At 55.3% G+C, this 20,764-nt stretch overlaps 1 protein-coding gene across 1 annotated transcript in view; it reads left to right on the forward strand.

Annotated features, from left to right (window-relative positions):
• Zfpm1 (zinc finger protein, FOG family member 1) overlaps nucleotides 1-20,764 on the forward strand; it is a 55,308-nt gene that overhangs the window by 26,114 nt on the left and 8,430 nt on the right. The window contains exon 4 of the mRNA XM_028753768.1: nucleotides 15,247-15,380. Coding sequence (XP_028609601.1) covers nucleotides 15,247-15,380 — 134 coding nt within the window. The remainder of the gene's footprint in view (nucleotides 1-15,246; nucleotides 15,381-20,764) is intronic.

Genomic DNA, 20,764 nt, shown 5'->3' on the forward strand with positions numbered 1-20,764 from the left:
GTCAGCCTCCTACGGCCAGCACAGTGTCATACCCACTTCAGTGTGGGGCAGGGACTGGCATATACCACATCACTGGCTGAGACCTGTGTCTCGCTACAGAGGCCCAGGTGTGAAGTCACCTACAACAGTGTGAAGCATTGCCCACTGTCCTCACTCACGTGAGGGTTATTACTTCTTTTCTTAGATGGAGAAGCAAGGCCCCTTTAGTTTGCATCCTGCCCTGCCCCCTGTGAAGACCATGCTCCATGGGCTGTGGTTTGGGGTCAGGGTGCACCCCAGCCTCCCGAGTTATTTGCATCCTCCAGGGCCAGGCGGTGTGCACTATCGGCTCCCACAGATAGGAATTTCTGTGCCGTGGGCAGCGATGGGGTTGATAAGTGGCCGCTGGCCAACCGCCGTGGTAGCCCTTGCCTATCAGCTCCCGCACAGGCCGTGCTTATCACCCGGTGGGGAAGCTGCTGGGGAGGCCCAGGGGCTCTTATCTCCAGGGCCGCCCAAGCCTGTGATGGGGTTGTAGGGTTAAGGCCTGAAGGCAGTGCCCAGGCTGGTGACAGACCAAGTGCCACTCTTACCTTGCCTGTTGCCTATGACTCTTCCTGACCTCTGGCTTGTAGCTTCTTCCCTCTGGCAGATCCCAGCACCCACCCTGTTTGTCCCAAGGACCCTGCCTGAGAGGTATCTTTCATTATTCCTCTCTGGAGAGAAGGCACAGAGCTGGCTTGGACCTCAAGTCTCCCTCTAGCTGTCTGGCTCAGAGAAGTGCCTGGGCCTGAGCCTGGTCTCATCCGCTCTCCCTGAGATGTGATGGTCACTAGACCCATGACAGAGCCGAGTCCAGGCTGGGATCTCCAGAAGGTGACGCACCCGGCTTCTAAGTATCTAGGGACACTCATCAAACTCCTCTTTAGATGAGACAGCACTTAAACAGGCCCCAGAAAGTGGCTGTCACAGAGCCTGGTCTTACTGCTTCTTCATAGCTGGTATACATACATGAGATGGTCCAGGCCTAGAGCAGATGAAGAAAAATCCTTCAAGAAGGGCTGGCAAAGTAGCTTAGTGATTAGGGCTTGCCACATAAGCATGAGGATTGGTGGGTCACACAAAGGTCAGGTGGATGTAGCAGCCCACTGGTGGTTCCAGGCAGAGACAGGGATTCCCAGTGCGAAGCTAGCAGTGCTGGCCATGTTAGTGACCTCTTCCTGCTTAAGAGCCCCCACCTCATGAATGAGGTGGAAGAGCAATCAAGGATGACTTCCAGCATTGACCTTGGGCCTGCATACCCATGCTGCGGTATCCCCGAGGAGCAGCTTGACTGACTGCTGCAGACCCAACTACAGTCTTCTTTGCTTTACAAACAGTAGAGTGCAGCCCAAGGTTTCAAGAATCACCATCACTGTCATGATTTCCTATCCTCTCCCGCTTCTGTCTCTGCCCTGGCTCCTCCTGCCCCTGCCTGGTACTCCGTGACAGTACACTCCAGTCTCGGTAGTGCACAGTGAAGTTTTCATCCAGTGTCAGGAGTTCTGTATCTTCGCTGGGTCCTGGCCACTCGTCTTCGGTGCTGCTGCTGTGAGAGGCAGGAGCCCAGCTTTGTGGAGTGTGTAGGGATGGACTGCTGACCTCTGGACCTTTGTTTCATGTTCTGTGAAGTAGAGATGGAGAGAGTCATTGTGGCACTCCAACTTGTCACCCACTAGACAGCCTGGCTTTCCTCTCATGGAGGAACAAACAAATTCATAACCCCCCTAGCTGTGATAGGCACACACTACCCAGTGTCCTGCTTTGTAGTGACCCCACGGTGTGGTCTCAGTACCCTCTTCTGGGCAGTGGGAATGTTGTAACCTCATGGAGATTATAAAACCCAAGAAGACACCAGGAAAGTGTCTTCAGAGCACACGTGACCAAAGCCAATAAACGAACAAAACAGGCGACCCTGCTCAGTGTTCTGCAGGCTGACAGTGACCAAGATGGGCCTTCCAAGGCACACTAAGGGTTTGGAGATGTCAGAGAGAGGGGTCCACAAGAAAAGAATGCATGCAAAGGTTTAGAGGACTTGGAGCCTGAATAGTCCATGACCCAAGGGAGACAGGAGTGGAGAGGCAGCAGCCCAGGGCCTGTGGATTTGAGCCTGAGCTCAACAGGTGAGGGGAACATAGGAGGGCTCGGGGCAGGAGGGCTTATGTGCCCCTGAGGCGCAGCAGGGACACACCCTGGGCCAGATGGGCCGCAGACCACTCTGTGGGTCCAGAGCTCTGGGAAGTTGTGTACATGGGGCTGAACTCTATACACAACTTCCCCCAAGCTGAGCCTGAGTCCGGCTTCCCTTGGCTCTCAGCTGAATTCTAACTGGGAGGAAGAATAGAGAAGAGGGTCTGAGTTGTCATCTTAGAGATGACTTTGTTTGCAGGAGTGATGGCTGTTTTAAATCCAGCTATGCAGATAGCCTGGAAGTAGATCTGTCATCTTGCATGGCCACCTTGCTATGAGATATAGAGACTTGTCCTTGGAGCTTGGTGCCCCCAGTGTCATACTCTTCCTAACACCTTAAAGTCAGGAGACTTGCAAACACACCAGCCCTGTCAGGATACAGCTCCCAGCTAACCCCGTCAGCCCTCCCCTGGCCCACTGGGTCCCCTGGCCTCCCTGACATGGTCTTGAGCCAGCGGCTCAAAGGAGCAGAAATAAACAGGCCTGGAGGCTGCTGTCAGTTAGGTATCACAGTGTGGGTCCTCTTCCTAGGGATTCCTCCAGGGCCAGCCTCAGCAAAGGAATTGATAGACCACCCAGTTTCTTCCAAAAGATTATATAGAATGGGGGGGGGGTAGGCTTTGGGACACAGAGGGACGGTGACCTTCCCAGGTCCCCCCAAAGGCTGAATGCATGCCATCAGTACACCAGCTGTGTGTTATTTGCCTGTGCCAGCAGAGTGGCATGCCATCTGTAATGAGTCTCCCTCCAGCTCTCTCTGAGAGTCTGTCTGGAAGGGCAGCCTGAGTCACTATGGCGGCCTCAAACAATCCCTGGGGTGTGCTCTCCTGTAAAGCAGTGCAGAGGCCCAGAGTTCCACCAGCTGTCAGTATGAATGCTGCCACAGCTAGCAGTGGACGCAGAGATCAGCAGTGCTTAGCAGTGTTCTTCTGCCCTATGAGTGTCTTGAGCCCAGAGCTTATTCTGGTCACCACTGTCTGAGAACAGGATCCAGGGGCAGAGTCTGAACTTGAGGCAGACCATAAAGGGGGGGGGGCCCAAGAGGACATCAGAGTGACTTGAGAAGGCTACCCCGAGCACATCAGCACCATGTGAATGTGCTAGGTGATCCAAGACCATCCATCCCCAGTCAGGACCCAGTTCTCAGTTCTGGAATCCCCTGGAGGTGAAGCAGAGGCATCAGGAGAACCACCTGAACCCCTCCAGGCTCATCGCCCTGAATCTGTGTGTGGATACACAGTGGGCTAGATGAACAGCCTATCCTGGCCTTCTGGAAGGGTCTATACAGACAGACAGGCCTTCGGCATGGGTGGCAGGGACAGAATAAACAGGCATGCCATGGGTGTGGGGTGACTTCCCCACACAGTGTCAAGGTGCCAGGTGGAGATCTGGCCGAATCCTGATGAGGCTGTGGAAGGGGAGAGCGCAGGCTAGGAATGGGGCAGCACCTTCCCATGCAGAGCTTTCGAAAGGATGTGACTGAGCACATGGTCCTTAGGAAGAGTTAGGACCTGTATCTCTGCCACCTCCCAGCTCCAGAGACAAAGCAGAGCAGAGAAGGAGAGCCCTGTGGCTCCTGACAGCTGAGATCAAGGATCCTGGCTGACCCCACAGTCCTGGCCTGAGAGAGCCCAGCTGTGTGCTGAGGCCTCTGAGCCAGGCTGCCCAACTAGGGCATGAAGGACTGTGTATCTTCCGCCCAGGAGTTTCTTGGAGCCCAGAACTCTTTCCAGGATCTGCTATGATCTGAGTGAGAGCCAGTTAGCCCATCCCAGCTCCTGGAGGCAGGGCCAAGAAGGCCGTCCCTGTGTCAGGCCAGTGTGTCCCTGAACAGTGTCCGTCAGCACAGGGGGTGCCTGAGTGTCAAGGCCAAGTGGGAGAGCAGGGGGTAGCCCTGGAGAAGGACCTCATCTCTAGGCTGATGACTGAAAGGCACATCAGGATGGAGGGAGTATTCAGGCAAGGAGCTGGATATGCAAAGGTCCTGAGGCATTGGGGTCATGACATGATGGAGCCTTAGGGCTCTGGTGAGCACACAGAGAGAGCTCAGGGCCAGACGGGTCAGGGTCCAGGTTCTGAGCCATAGACCTTATAGACAGCGCTCCCAGCCTTGTCTCGTCATGGTGCTAGGGATGGAATCCCAGCTCTCAAGCATGCTAGGAGAGGGCTTCACCTGAGCCACACCCAGTCCCAGAATTCTTGGCTGCACAGTGGAGATGCTGAAAGGCATTGGACGGCATTTGATCACTGCCTGGGAGAATAGATCAGTGTTAGAGCATCCTGGGGTCTTGGGCTGCTAGGGCCACAGGAGGTGGTAGTAGCCATTTCCTGTTGGAGGCTCCAGCCAGATATCCTGCCTAGGGTCCCAGGGAAGCAGGAGACAGGACCCCTCCCTCCCATGGAGCAGTAGCTTGTTATCTAGACTGTGTCCGGCTGACTAATCTTGTAGGCCGGGGGTTTCTGTGTGAACCTCAAGGCCTGTTATCTGGCGGCTGAGGCAGGACGGCTCGTCCTGATGGACAGCCTGGGAGATGGGCCGATAGCTGGGCATGCTCCCCTCCCCACGACCGACTGGCTGGCATGTGTGGGTGGGAAAAATCATTCCAGCTATTTTGCGTTATCATGGGGCCTGGCGTGTCGGGTGATAGGCCTGTTTGTCTAAGATTAGTCAGCGGGGGAGGGGACACTGGTAGATGATAGGGGTCACTCTAGGGTCAGCTTCAGAGCCCAGCCCACCAGCTTGGAGCCCCTTTGAAGACTCATGTTTTTCTGAGGCCCCAGGGTTGCTATGAACAATCTGAAGCTAGGAGATGGGTGAAAAGACCTAAGGAAATTGTATCTTTACTGTCAGGCACATTCTTCCTGAATAATCTCTGAGTACCTTGGGGGTTGGGGGGGGGGGACAGGCACTCTCAGGGGCTGGAAAGACATGCCCTCCTGGAATGTGTAGGAAACACAACCACCCTCCGTGCCCAGGGCCAGAGGTGATTCTAGATGACGCTGGAGTGGGACTTCCTGAGCCACCCAGGAGTGGTGTGTTGGAGCAGACACCATGAGAGGCCCAAGCTGAGTGTACATAGCTAGATCTCACTAGGGCTGAGGAGGAAGGAGGCTCAGAGGTGGGGGACTGTGGTGGTAAGCAAGTGATTGTTCTGGAAACAAGGTTCAGAGGTCATAGCCTAAGGTCAGCATGGGCCATGGGGGGATGGGTGCCCTGGCTGCCTGCTGACTCTGTCCACCTGAGTGCTAGGCTAGCCATGACAACTGTTCTTGAGCCCTGGGCCTCAGATGTTGCAGAGGAGGGGGACTCTCACAAACCACCCTCCTCCCCATGCTGCTTCCCCCTCCTCCTCTCTTCTTGTACACTGAGTATCTGGTACATGACAGACTGCTACAGATCTTGGGGTTGATGGCCCCATCTGAACAGCAGCTGCAATGGCAGCCAGTCACCAAGGGACAGAAACATGGCTGAGACGTGGGGACCTAGTTATGCAGTCTAGTGCCCAGGGTTCTCTCAGAGTTCCTTCTCCCTCCTGATGTATGGCCTGGAGGCAGAGCTAGTGTAACAGCACCAGGAAAAGTAGGGGACTGCGCGTGCCAGGCAGGTCTGCTCTGGGAGCAGATTCTATTGGCTGTTGTGTGGATAGAAACAGATCCCAGGAGACTTCTCAAAAGACACAAGAGTATACTCTCCAGGCAGCAGGAAGCTCTGTGGTACCCCCATTACAGATGTAGAAACTGAGGCAGACAAAATGGGCAGCTCTGGGGAGGACTGAGCAGGCCCAAGTCTTGGTCCATTACCTACCACAAAACCTCAGCCCAAGGACCTCTCAGTAGACACTGTAGGCAGAGGGTAAGTGGTCAGTCACCAGGACATCCAGTGGGAAGTGCAGGTGGAGACCTAGAGGGGCCCCCAGGCCTGGCTGCCCACTATGTGTGGCCTACTGACCTCACTCCCTTCCGGACCCGCTGTCTGTGGCTAAGGCAGGCTATCTTGGTGGCGGCACTAATCAAGTCGCTTCCTTCTCCGCCCTCCCACCAGCTTCCTGCCCAGCTAGCAGCCCCACAGCCGGCCCAGACATCAGCCAGGCAGGTCCCAGCCTTGCCAGGGGAGCTACAACCATTGTCTTCCAGCAGTTTCCCTCCTGTCCCCTCCCCGGTTATAAGGTTGACATGTCATTTCAACCCCAAGAGTCATGATCTCCTCAGAATGGAGAGCACAGGTCTGCCTCGGGCTGTGTATGCGGTGAGGGACAGTGTATGCGGTGAGGGACAGCTGTTGCTACTGTTGCCATGATAAATGATGCTACCTGTGTGTGTGGTTAGTGCGGCCGCTCTGAGCCCCAGCGCCGTGACTGTCCTAACACTGCCACAGGCTCACTAGCCACAGGTACACTAATTAACTGTGGCCATCGCTGGTGAAGCACTCTTGCTAGTATCATCACCACAGAAGTGAGAGCCAGCTCTGCCACCTCACCTGCTCTTGTCTGGCTGTCATGCCCATCCTGGCCGGAGTCCCATCCGCCCCAGCCATTTCCACCATGACCAGAGTGCTAGCAGCAATAAGACAGGGTGGTCCTGGCTTCTGTCCCCATTCCTCTCATGTTGACTGGTAGATGTGATGGCCTCATCTGGAGAGCTGTCCTTTCTCTGTGGGATGTGCATAGGGTGACTGCCGCAAGGCAGAACAGCCAAAGTGGGCAAACTTGCACTTGTGTATGCCCATGGCTGGGATCCACACAGGTCCAGGGTCTAGCCACAGTACCGAGACACACCACACGGGTACTGGGACGTGCTCCCACCCGTCTCTTGGTCGCCTGCCCCATGAGGGAAACTGAGGCAGTTCTGATTACTTGTGGGTAGCACTGCCCTCATGTGAGCAGCATTTATGAGACCCTCCTGTGAGACCCAGGATAGGAGTCAGGAAGCAACCCCCACCCACTCCCTACCAGCCCCGTGACATTGCTGTTCTTTGAGAGGCACCCCTTCCCCATAACCACAATGGCTCCTTATTTATTTATTTATTACCTATCTCTGTACGTAACTTTTGATTTCCTCGCCACATTTTTTCCATTATGGAGGCGGTGGACGCAGCCGATAAGATCGGTCCCCAGAGATGGGACAAAGGGGCCGCCGTCGGCTCGAGGGCTGGTCATATCCTGCACGCAAGGGCCCAGCGCGGCCTGAGATGAGGCGAGATGCTATCATCCCTTATTGTGTCTCGTGGGGGCTCTGCCCACCCGGCCCCGCCCCCAGCTGGGCTATCTGGGTCCTCTGGAATCAACACAGGCCTTGGATTTGTCCTTCGAGCCACTGAGCCTCCGTGTCCTCTACACACATCTGGTGCCATGGGGTGACTTGGGGACCACTAGCCAAGGCCTGTCATAGTCCTTTGTTGCCTAGGCAGGGACTTGACAGAGCTCTGGGAATTTATCCAGAAAGCCATGTGTGTAGACAGCCAGCATAGTGTAGCCAGAGGACACTTTTGACCTTAAAAATCTCTACAAGAGCCGGGCAGTGGTGGTACACACCCTTTAGTCCCAGCACTTGGGAGGCAGAGGCAGGTGGATCTCTGAGTTAGAGGCCAGCCTGGTCTACAGAGTGAGTTACAGGACAGCCAGGGCTACACAGAGAAACCTAATCTTGGAGGAAAAAAGTTAAAGAAGAGTGCAGAAACGGTTCTGACAGATGCAGACTCCACGGGCTGCAGCAGGAGGTCCCTGAGCAGGACAGGCTTGACCAACCTACTCCACTAACACAGAGCCACCAAGCTGCAGTCTCCCACCCCTGCCTTTGGCTAGTTCTGCCCAACTTCCCCCCCCCCCCAACCCCAGGTCAAGATCACTTGTAGATTGTGGGAAGGTTGGAAGGGGTACTCTGCTCCTGGGACAGGTGCCCCAGGACAAGCTCCAATGCCCAGCCACCGCTGGCTGCCCAATTCCAGGGTCAGCAGGGAGCTGCCACAGGACCAGCCTGCTTTGTGCTCCCCTTTGTCATCCCTCTTCCATTTCCCCACCAGGGAGCTTGAGGAAGGGTAGAGCCAGGTCAGAGGCTTGGGTTTGAACTCCCAGCGTCCCAATATGACTCCAGCCTCCATGTTCGAGATGAAGTTGGCAGAGGCTATTGCAGATGGCTCTTCTGAGGAAAAGCTAACAAGTCCCTAAACCTCTTTGTCTCTCATCCCCCACAGTGCCTGACTCACCCTGGGGCAGAGGCTTAACACTCAAGAGTGTCTGGGAGTGTCTTGTACCTCCTTTGTAGGGGCCTCTGGTCTGTATGCTCTTAAGTGGTAGCTGTGCCCTGACATGTTGGCTCCCCAGCACCTGCCTCATTGTCAGCTACTGGCCCCAGGATTTGTGTGCAAGGCAGACAGCTGTCACTCCCTTGGTAACAACAACCCCTTCCCAGACCCTCAGACCCACCCTCTGACCACTTAGACCAGCCAACTGTGGCACCGGAGCGCAATGCAGTGAAGACCAGGTGGGTGGGTGCACTGAGCTGGAGCCAGGCGAAGCCAAGCTCTGGGCAAGCCCAGAGTGTCCATGCCATCACAGGTAGGCAGGGAAAAGTGGGGGCTCTAAGCTGATAGCTTCCTCTGTCCCTAGCCTGGGGAGACAAGACGGTGGAGTGGCTAGCGTGGAGCCTAGGGAAGACATGTCTGTACTTCCGTGCGGCCTGGAACCCATGCCTCTTGGCCTCCTCAGGGAGGTGGGGCGGGTGGGAAAGAGCTCCTTGCCTAGGCATGGCATGAGATCCAACAAGGGACCTGTGTGTTGTTTGAGGGGTGAGGGGGTACACAGGCCACTGTTGCCATGGTGCCATGGCTCTCCCTGCTAGCCTGGCTGCTTTGGCTGTGCCCTGAAGGGACAAAGGTAGTGTCCCTCTCCAAGAAGTCCTGTCTCCAGGTTCAGACCTAGAATCCTGGCTCTGAACCATACAGGGGCCTAGGAGGAGCAGGGGTGCCTTACCCCTGGCATCCCTTGATCTATGACAAGCTATAGATGCACCTTCTGTGAGAGCCAACCCTGTGGAGAGAGGCCCCCACAGATCCCTGGAAGGAAAAGCCCCACCCTCCTTAGCCTGATCTTCCCAGATGGACCCAGATCTGCCATTAGTAAGGGCCAGGGTTCAGCCGATAAAGACTGGCTGTTGCTCCATGTCAAAAAATCAATACTCAACAAGCATAGTCCTAGAGACCAGGGAGGGGCCATGGACTAGCTGGAAGGGGCCGGGCTTCAGCACCCTGGACCAGCCCTCCTCCACCTGGCACCAGTGTTTGGGGTTCCCAGTGACGCAGCCCTAGGCCAAGCTGACCACACACACATACCCTACCCTGCTCCCTTTTGATGGACAGGAAACTCGAGGTTAGCTTCTTCCTCCCCAGGGCCACCAGAGTGGTGGCTGGACCTGAGGAAGAGGAGGCTGGATGGGTAGGAAGACAGAGAAACAGGAGTGCTCTCCCACTCCTGGGACCAGCTGCCCTGTCTCCCAGGCACGTGATGCCCAGAATGTTCTTCAGGGCTGGCAGTCTACGAAGCTAGACACCTTTTTCCTCTGAGGTTTGAACCACTGAGAATAGTGAGGTGAGAGGGAGGGGACTTGAGCAGAGTGAGGAGAGGAATACAGCATGCAGCTTCCCAGGGTGTGGTGCAGTACCCCTCGGACCAGCCCACCCAAGGCAGCCATGGACACCACTCTGCACCTGCATGTCCCAGCACCTTTGCTGCCTTCACAAGAGTGGACGGAAGTGGCTCAGAGCAGGGCTGCTTCCTGGTATGAGTGGATCACATCCTTACAGGACCTGAACCCAGCTTTCTGGTGGCCTCCAGTCACCCAGCTTACTGACCCCATTTCCCTAGTGGCTGGCAGCTGTAGGCACTCTGCAAAGTCAGAATCTACCTTCCGATGGCCAGCACAGGCCCCCCCCTCCTTTCCCTTGGAGCTCATCCCAGCCCTCGGTGCCTCTGCTTCTGAAGGTGGTGCTCAAGCTGTGGTCACGGTGCCTGTCACTCTGCAGCTTATCTGCCTGGTGCCATCATCTCCCTCTGCAGGATGCCTGGCAGGAAACACTTCCCTCTTGGCCGTGTCAGTGGCCACAGGCTTGAGAGCCCCTGTTCAGTTCCCTGGAAGTGAGCACTGGGACCCTGCTGGCCTTTCAGGAGCCTTTTCTACCCCTTTTGCTGCTTACACTCCTGTTTGTAATGGGAAATGCTGGTTGAGGTCTGGCATACCCAGCTGCCTACCACAGTGGGGTTGCTATGAGTGAGCCAGCACTACCTTTATTAGAGTCATGAGTCTGGGGTTAGTGAGAGCCAGCTGAACTCTCTTTCCTGACCATGTAGCCTCTGGAAAGTCCCTTGACCTCTCCAAACTTGCTTCCAATGCCTCCCCACACACACACACACCACCGTCCCTAAAAATTGTTTAGCAGACAGAGTCAGCCCCTGAGCAACGAAGGCATAACACACAAGCCCCTTTTCACAGCCAGATTTGGCTTTCAGTGTGGCTTGACCCAGGAACACATTCCAGCTGCTCTCTGACCCCTCTGTCATCTGCTGTGTGCTTCTAGGGAGTCATTTGCCCTTCCTGGCCCTTGTTTTTAGTGGGAGCTGATGTCCTTCTGGGCCATATGACTTACCTATGCTGTTCTGTGCTCATACCTGCAGAATTTTCTAGACCTCGCCAGACTGGGGCTTCCCTCCCTCCCTCTCCATTCATTCCTTTTTCTTTCCTTTACTGTGACTTTTATCAAAAGCAAACAGGGTGATCCTTGTGAGAGAGGCCACGCCCCAGCTGCCCTGTGGGAGCCACAGGGCGGGTTGGCGGGGAACGATGGGCTGATTAGATAAGTAGGTGCTGGTGGTGAGCCGGTGGGCACCCACATACCAACCACAGACCCCACAGGGCATGGTGGAGGCTTTGGGTGGTTGGTTTGGTGCTTCAGAGGCACTGGCCTTTGGCACAAGGGGTCTGGCCCATTTGAGCTGAGGGAGCCTCTTGCTGACGATCCTACACACCACAGACTCTTGTTTTAGATTTGCAAGCCAGCCACTACTCACGTGGGAAAACCAGAGTGACTCGTGTCCTATCAGAAGGGCACTCTGAGGTCAGGGCTTAAGAGAGGCCATACTTAGCCAGGTGGTGGTAGTGCATGCCTTTAATCCCAGCAGTCAGGAGGTAGAGGGCGGATCTTAGTGAGTACAAGTCCAGCCTGGTCTACAGAGCAAGTTCCAGGACAGCTGAGGCTACGCAGAGAAACCCTGGACTGGGGAGGGGGGGGGGGAGAGAGAGGAGAGAGAAGAGAGAAAGAGAGAGAGAGGTTAAGAGCATTTAATTACTTTTCTAGAGAACCCAAGTTTGGTTCTCAGCTCTCATGTCAGGAAGCTCCAGCCATAAGGGATCCGTCACCATCTTCTTTTCTCTGTAGGCACCTAGATACACATATGGCATACATATATATATAGACACATACTATAGATAAAACATTTTAAAAGGAGTGGCCTCCCTCAGCCATGGGACCTTATGGATCTCACTAAGATCTCTGGGCTTCCTCCACCTCCATAGAGAGGACGCCAACACCAGCACTAGGCTGTGCTGTGTGTGCTGGTGATGGAAACCGCTTAGATTTCAAGGTAGAGCAAGAATCCAGGGGGCCTCCAGTTAGGTCTGAGGGGCTCCCAGGGCAAGGGCATCACCTGGGGAGCTAGTCTCAGCACTGTAGTAAACACAGCCACTTAGCCAACAGACACGTACTCTTTAGGAAGACGTGTGTACACTCCTTCTACAACACAGTAAACCGAGGCTCTGGCAGGACAGGAACACAGACACTAGGGGAGTTGTCAGGACTTGGCTTGTTAGTTTGAACACCAGTTCTGCCCCCCAGAGCACGCCAGCAATGGCCAGATCCACCCCCACCTCAGCCAGGCTCCAGCTGAGGAAGTGGATCCTGGGTTTCTGTCCGGGGGATGGGTGCCTGGGAGAACTATGCATGACTAACATTGTAAACAGATAAATATGCATTAGGTTCCCTGAAGATGCTTCTGGGGAATGCAATTAAGTCCCAGCACGTGCTCTGGGAAGCAATGTGTACGGTTGATTACCTGAATAAATTAGCCCTTGACCCAGTGCTAGACCTAGAGTGACAGCCTGGTTCCTGTCAAGGGCTCACCAGGGAGCATAGGGAAGCTCAGGCCAAAGCCAGCTGCTCCCTCCCAACATCCCTCAAGTGGATACTGAGGTTGTAAAGTGTGCTGAGACTCCACCATGCATACTCCGGACTCCCCAAGCCTCAGCGTCCCAAGTATGCCTGGGGGGATCCTGCAAGTCACATCTGGTGCTGGGCTGTGACACAGAAATGGGAGCAGGGTTCACGTGCGGATTGCAAGTTTTTAAGAGACAAAGGCACATTCTCCACTCTCAGGCTGAGGAAGCAGGTGGCCAGGATCAAAGTCAGGTGGAAAGCCACCATGACAGCCCACCATGGAGCTGCCTGTGCCCATGAGAGCATCTGGACATTTACCTTGTTCCTGGAATCCCCAGGACAGATGCTGCAGCCCCAATCCCTGCCCCAGACACCCTCAGAACTCTATGACAGTGGGCATGTGCCACAAACCCAGAGACTAGATTATGCCACATCCAGCCCAAGTTTTCTGTCACCACTGTTGAGCTCCAGTGGCATCCCATCCGTCAGCCCTGGGCTTTTCTTTGTGTGCTGTCAGTGTCAGGGTCCTTGGTAAAAGAACAGCTTCTTCAAACCACACTTTTCTTGTGCTGTTTTACTTGCTAGGAGCGTATCTGCTGGGTGCTAGCTGTCTTTTGGCTGCAAGGGGTTGGGGCAGGAACTAGGTTATCTATGTAACTGAATGTTGACTATCACCAGAGCTGCTGGGCACAGTTGCACAGGTTGCCTTGTACAAGGTTCTGGGGTGAGCTGAAGGTGAGGTCAGCTGCCCTCCCCTTACCAATCTGCCTCAAGAGGCAGCCTCAGACTGGCTGACATGGACCCTGAACCAGAGAGGCATGTTACCATAGTGATTGTTGTACACTGCCACCTCTCCCAGGCTTCCCTCAGTCCCTGAGTGCAGACTGTGGTGCTTCCCCCCTGGGAGAGGGACCACAGTCCTTATCAGCAACCAGCCCTCTCTGGCGGTGCGTGATACTCAGAGGATGGGATGGCTGCCGTGGGAAATGCCAGCCATGCTCTTATCTGGAAGGCTGGGCCATGGCCGTGAACTCTGATTAGGGTGCGGGGCCGTTTGCCGGTGGGTGAGCAAGGGCTGGCACCGACTGCCTCCTTCCCCATGGGGGCTGGAAGCAAGCTGGAGCCCAGGCTGTCCAAGAGGCGCTGGCTGCCACAGGTAGCAGCATGGACAGGTGTGTCTGTGGGACTGCCATGTCATACCACACCCTCAGGCTGGCCTGCATGGACTGCCTCCCTGCCTTGTACCCCAGTTTATGAGGACACAGCCTCAGATGAAGGTATCCCTGCAAGGAGCCAGGCCCCATCCCAGGGAGTGCTCTAGACACAGACTGGAAGTGGGACTAGGTGACTTAACTGTCTGTCTCAAGGTTCAGGACACCCATCTTGGGACGGAGGTTCCATGTCCCCTTTCTGACACCTAGGTGGGACTCTGGGTGGCTGACCTGTAAGCACAGACTCTCGGGAGAACTCTAATTCCATTTCTGTCCTGATGGCCATTATGTGGGGACCACAGACATAGGCACAGAAACCAGGGGAGGATGGCAGGTCACTGTCCCAACAACAGATAAACGGCCCTGTAGTAGCGCCAGGTTTGGATCCTGACACCTACTGCCAGCAGTGGGCCTCTTGGGGCCTCGGTTTTCTCACCCACACTGGGAATAAATTCACAGGCGCCAGTCTCTGCATCCTTCTTAGGACAGTACTGCCCAGGCCTTGGCCCTGCTCCTATAGATAATACTGACCATCCTGATGTCAGCTTTGGGCCATGCCCTGGGGGCAAGGAAGCGGGCGGGGGAGCCAGTGGGACAGCCGTGCACCAGGACAGTGTCCTGGGTGAGCTGCAGAGGACTGTTTGCTTTTAGGAAGTGTGGAGCCTGCCTTTTGGCCTCTCAGCCCCTCTCCCACTCCTAGGCTGATAAAGGGGCGCAGGCCTCCTTGGCCTCCAGTCCTGGTCCACTGCCATCTTATCAGCCCCGGGAAGACAAAGGCCCAGTTACAGCTCTCCACGGGGCCTCCTGGCGTATTTACACCTTATCTCCACCATTAGCTGGCCAGTTATCTGATGATCGCGCCCATTAAGGCCACAGCCTGCCTGATGGGCTCCAGGAAGTGGGGCCGCCACAGCACTCTGGCCAGGGGACCAGGCCAGGCCATGTGAGGCCTCCACGGGCTGGCAGCTTCGGTAGCAGGCAGACCGGGCAGAGGGTGTGTGGCCTGCGGAAGTACCACCCTTTGAGGAAGTGACCATGCTCCCACATCCTTTAAAGAAATAGAGGCTCAAGTAGGGCAGGTGGCTGGCCAGGTGTCTGTGTGTCCCACAGCTAACACCAATTAGTATAACCAAGGAGCTCCTTATCCCTGCCTTAGCATTCTGTCACGACCTACCCAACCTAACAAAGTTCTAGAAGCCTCATGTGGCACACCTTCTAGCTCTGTCTTATCCACCTGCCTTTCTTAAGGACGCTGTCTTTTATTTAGAACTTCCTGCTAATCCAGGGTGATCTTATCACATGCCCCTTAATCTAATCATGCCTGCAGACCTCCCCACATGTAAGGGGCATTCACAGTCATGGGTGATGTCTTGTAAAAGCTGTCATTCAGCCTAGCACACAAGGTCCTGCACGCAGTGTGTGGCTCACACACAGCTTCCACAGACTGTGACCTCCCTGAGGCATGGTGTGGCCTCCCTGTCCATGTCTTTGTGGTGTTTCTACAACCCAGCATGCCCTCCAAAAAGGCAAAGGCCTGGCCCTAGAACCAGGCCGGAAGTAGGGGCTGTGGGACAAAAGTGGGCTGGGGGTCACCAAGCAACCACTCACTCATTTGTTTCCCTTCAGAGGAGCTGGAGCTGGCACTGCAGGATGGGCAGAGGTGTGTGCGGGCCCGGCTGAGCCTCACTGAGGGCCTGTCCTGGGGCCCATTCTACGGGAGCATCCAGACCAGAGCTTCGTCCCCTGGGAGAGAAGAACCGGTAAGGAGCCGAGCCCCAGCTGGCCGACCAAACCTCTTGCCTTTCCAGCAGGAACTTTGGTGGAACCCAGAGAGGCAAGGGTAAAAGGGAGGGACTTCGTGGGCAGCGTCTGAAGGGGGTAAGACTGTGCTTTGGGGATCCCAGGGGGACTTCCTAGAGGAGCAGTCGAGCCCAGCAGAGAGAAGGAAGGGGAGGGCCAAAGGAAATGAGCAGCAAGGAGCAGGCGCCCACTGGGAGGGAGGGAAGGGGTGCTGCAAAAGGGAAGCGTCCTTCTGACCTGAGAGCAGGTGCTTGGTGGGCGTGGCTTCCCAGCACCGCAGATGCTTGCTCACCACCGCAGCCCTGCCCAACCAAGGCAGCCTCCTTCCCCGCAGCCATGCTGCCGTTTATCTTGGCCTTACTTCTGAGGCTGCTTCTGTTGTGGCAAATCAGCCTGGCTTCCTCCTGCTGGGATGTATGCGTTTCTTTTGAAATCATTCAGATGGAAAAGGACACCAGGACACAGAGACCTGGGTATAAACAGGGGAGCAGGGATTGGGGGCCGGGCTTGGGGGCCGGGCTTGTACAATGTCCACAGCCTGTGATGGCAAAGGCCTGGGCCAGCCCTAGGCTTCCTGGCTAGTCCTGTCAATCCTAGGATGAAGTGTCTCCCTGCCAGAGTACTGTGGGGTAGGCCCTGTTTCCTGATGTGGACTTAGAGTGTGGATTGATCCAAGATATTCACTGGCTGGCCAGTGTCTCATACTTCTGGGTTCCTTGGTCTGAGGGCCCATGGCTGCCTTCTTAGGGCCCTTTGTGGGGAAGGCTGACAAAATAGGCTGGACTTCCCCAGCACCCAGAGGCCAGGATGCTACACACACATTTCCATTCGAAGACTCATATTCAGAAATATCTCAGGAGCACAGAATGGCACAGTGGCCACAGGCAGGTGGGGGCAGTAGACCACCACCACTCAGAGCCGTATGTGGCGACTCAGAATCTGTGCTCACTGGGTTCAAATATAGTCTTCCATTCACCATGATAGGGAACTTGTCCCAGACTGTCCAATAAGAGGAGGAGCTAGCTCCCGACCAGAGCATGTCCACCTTGGGTTTTCTGCTTTCTATATCCCAGGCAGATCCTTCCTGCTCAGAGCCACTGTTTCCTCAGTCCTTGAGATCACAGGCAGGTCACGTGGAACCCAGAGGCTTCCTTTAGGCCTAGGCCTGAAGAGAGGGTAGGGCCAGGCTGTCCTGTGAGGTAGTAGTTGATCCCCGTTGCCTGCTGGCAGCATCGTGGATTAAGAGAGGTCTGGAGTGGTACTTGACCCTGTACATACTTGGTAGAGCCTGAGGATGGAGACTGACCCAAGGTCCAGAGAGGAATGTCATACAACCGCTGATTAAGGTCCTGTAGGAAGGAAGCCAGGGCTTTCAGCGTGGCTGTGCAGAGAGGGTGTGCCATGTGTGCTGTGGACAGCCAGTGACTTGGAGACTGCTGGCACTGGTCAGTCAGAAAGAGGAGTCAGTATACAAGCAGGAACCTGGAGCCCCTGGCTCCAGACTTCAGTCGGGAAAAGCCATATGTAGCAACAGCAGCAAAGGCAGGTCTGCCCAGACCTGGGAGCCAGGTCCTGGTATGCCCTGTGTCTGTCTCCTCTGTATTCCTTGGGGTGGTCAGCCAAAGCTAGGACAAAGTATGTCCCAGGTACATTCCATATGGCATCCTCCCCCAACCCTAGGAGGCAGGCCACTGTCCCCAGTTTTTTTTTAAATTCATATTCTCTCTCTCTCCCCCTCCCCCACCATCTGTCCATCCACACATGCCCACACACACATGTAGAGTTCAGAGAACAACTTAGAGGAGTTGGTTTGATCTTTCTACCTTGTGAGTCCTAGGGATTGAACTCATATTGCCAGGCTTAAAGGCAAGCCTCTTTACCAACTGAACCATCTTGTTAGCCCGCAGAGTCCCCATTTTATAGATGACAAAGCTAGGACTCTGAAGTTCTGGCCTAAGTCACCAGGCTCCAGAGAGCTAAGGAAGAACTAAAACAAGCTGTGCTCAAATGTTTCTCCTGCCATCTGCAAGCCACCCCTTTCCACAAGAGCCCCAGGCCTTGCCACCCTCTGCTCCTAGCTTGTGTCCTGGCATGGCTCAGCCTGGGCAGGCGGCAGGAAGGTAGCATCTTACACCACCTAGGTATAAGATGCTGGCCAAAGCAGTGCAGTCCCTGCCTCTGAGGCGCTCAGAGAGGGAGGAAGCACCTCCCTCTCTCCTCTCTATCTCTCAGAATTAAATCCTTGATTAACCCTTATCTCCCCAGCAAGGCACTATCTCCGCCTTGGCGCCAAGCGTCCAGACACACGGTACAGATGATTGATTTCTGAAAGATATGGGTGCCTTCGTGATACTTCGTTTATTGTCTAAATATTTTTGCTAACATTCAGCGGGCTCTTATCGAGCTCGGCTGATGGGTCCCAGTTCTCCCCGCAGCCTAAGGAAGAAGTCGCCTCCTGCCCCATGGCCCTATCAGCCGCCAGGCAGTTCCTCCTCTCCCCTTAGAGAAGGAGGGGGCGCGTGCAGATATGCAGCCCGTTTCCCGGGCTTCTCTTAGGCTGGGGGCTGCTCACCATGGGGACAAGTTGAAAGGGAAATGCCCCCCAACACTCCCACCCACACCAGATATCCAGGGTTAGTATCCAGGAAGGAAACTGAGTCACACAGCCCTGAGTGGAGAGTTGTAGTCCTGTCTTCATCGCTCGCTATGGTTTCCATGCCTGTAAGAGGACAGTTGAAAAGCCTCCTTAGGTCACAGCTCAAAGTGGATAAAGAAGAGGGAGGAGATGAGGATGGTAAGGAGGGTGGGTGGGTGGATGTGAGTGAGTGGATGGGTGTGAGTGGGTGGGTGGGTGTGGGTGGGTGGGTGGATGTGAGTGGGTGGGTGTGAGTGGGTGGGTGGGTGGGTATGGATGCATACATGGTAAACAGACGGATGAAAAGACCAGCAGATGGTTCTAGGTGAATGAATACTAGATGGGCTGATGGGTAAGTGAACGTGTAGTCGTGTGTTCATCAATGGGCACAGGTGGGTGGACAGGTGACCAGATAGACAGGGTAAGGGCGTGAGTGGACGGACAGACACGTGACTAGATGGGTGGTGAGTGGGTGAATGGATGGGCGGACGAGTGGATGAGCAGACACAGATGGATAGGCATGGGGGGGATGGGCGGACATGGGGGATGGATAGGTGGATGGTGAGTGCAGAGCCATTCACCCACCCTGGCCATGCTGGTCTGCCTGCTCAGCTTACTTACTTTGGCCAGGAGCCACCATAGCATCAGTGAGGCCAGGAGAGGGTCTGTGACTGCTGAGTGAGCGGGGTGGCCGATGCATTAAGAAAACAGGCTAAGAAGACTGAAGGGGGATCAGGAGGGCCCAGACTGCATGACTTAAGTGCGAACCGGCCTTTAAGTCAGTCCCTAATGGCCTGAGGTCCTCTCATCTGGGGATGGAGTGAGGGAGCCTAGGCTAGCATGGCAAAGCCCAAACTCGCTTTGCTGGGACTTTTGGAGGTGCTGGGGGAGCTTCTCATCTCTGTAACAGGAAGGGAATGGGACCCAGAAAGGCATCTCCTCTCCAGGACATGCAGTCCAGCTGTGCCCGCTGCTGTTCTGTCCAGACGTGAAGTACAGTGTTTGAGAGCTTTGCTGGCCTGCAGAAGCATTCAAAGCCTTAAAGAGCCAGCAGCCCAGCCTGACGAACCTCAGCTGGAAAATGGCTGTCTGATGTACCCTAGCAGCAGGTATAGATGTGCCCTGAGTGTCACAACCTGTACACTCTGTCATGGCTGAGCACACAGGCCACTACCACTATCCTAAGGGGCAGAGCAGGTCCTGTGGTCTCTGAGGCAGAGCTGCCTGAGGCGTCTGGCAGCCCCAGGACCCTGGGCCTTCATGTGGCTTAGGCTCCCTTGCCTCTTCTCTTTATGTCATTTGCTATTGGGACGACCCTGTCCCAGGTGATTCAAATTCTTTCATATGAGATTCTGAACTCAGATATGCAAAGAGACTTTCTCTAAATGAGATCACTCTCACAATTCTGGTAACATCTGTGAAGCTACCATTCTGCCCAGCCCACAGAGAGTGGGACAAGTCAGGAGTGTCATTAGGCTCGGTCACCAGGCCCAGTCTAGGTTTGCTGTTGGCCCTGTAGGGGCCTGAGCACCTTTCTTCTCCATCTTCAGTTTCCCGGTCTGCTGTGGGAGGAGTTAGGAAATATCTCAGTCTCCTGCCTTTCCTCAGGCTCCTCCTATCTGTTCCTGAGCTGCAGCAGCTATGGCCTCAGACCTGCCTGCAGCTAGCTCCATCCCTGGACTCCAAAGCCACCCTGAGGTAAAAGGCTGGGGGCCAGGAGGTGAGCAAAGGCCCACCCCACACAGAGGAATGGCTGGCAGAGATGGTATGAACCATACACCTGTGCCTCCCTTGCAGGTGATCTCTGCCCTCATGTCTCTGCCTGTGACGGGCCAGCATCATCCCTGGCTGCTCTCCCAACAGAATGCAGTTAGCAGTGAGCCCAGGCCTGACCCTTACTGGTCCCTTGTCTCCTATTGTTCCTGGCCCTTGATAGGCTCTGGTCCTTCCTCTTTGCTATGTCCTGTGTCCCTAGCCCCTGCCACACAGCTGGCCTTCAGGGACTGAGGCCAAGTGCATGGATGAGGAATGACAGTGGGGTGGGGCAGAGCTTCTCAGACTTTGGTCTAACCCTGTGTACACAGTATGTATTCTCGGTGGGCCACAACCCTGCACCTGTGAGGTGAGCGATGGGCGTCTGAGGAAGAGAGAAGAGCCATAGGCCACCATCACTGTGGAGGGAGGGAGGGTCAGCAGGAGAAAGGGAAGAGAGAAGAGCCACAGGCGCCATCACTGTGGAGGGAGGGAGGGTGAGCAGGAGAAAGGGAAGAGAGAAGAGCCATGGGTGCCATCACTGTGGAGGGAGGGAGGGTGAGCAGGAGAAAGGGAAGAGAGAAAAGCCATGGGCTGCCATCACTGTGGAGGGAAGGAGGGTCAGCAGGAGAAAGGTCCTCATTGGAGTCACCCTATGGCACAGGCCTCAGCAGTGGTTCTCTAGCATATGGGGACCTGAAGCCCAGGCAGCAGTGTGGGATCCCATTTCTGGACCAAGCTGCCCACCTGAGAGGGGCCACCTTCCCTATAAATGGCTTTATGAACAGCAAGGTTTGGGAACAGTCTCAGATAAAGTTGTCATAGTGGATGGTGCTCAGATATGGTTTCTGATGGTTATCAGCCCACAGAGTCGAGACAGTGACCTCTTTGTTGGGGGAACAGGAGCAGGCTCAGATCCACAGGAGAATTTAAAGTGGCTGATGTCATCCTAGGCTG

This window comes from Grammomys surdaster, unplaced genomic scaffold (genome assembly GCF_004785775.1).
Source record: "Grammomys surdaster isolate TR1022 unplaced genomic scaffold, NIH_TR_1.0 128, whole genome shotgun sequence".
NCBI classification, from domain to species: Eukaryota; Metazoa; Chordata; class Mammalia; order Rodentia; family Muridae; genus Grammomys; species Grammomys surdaster.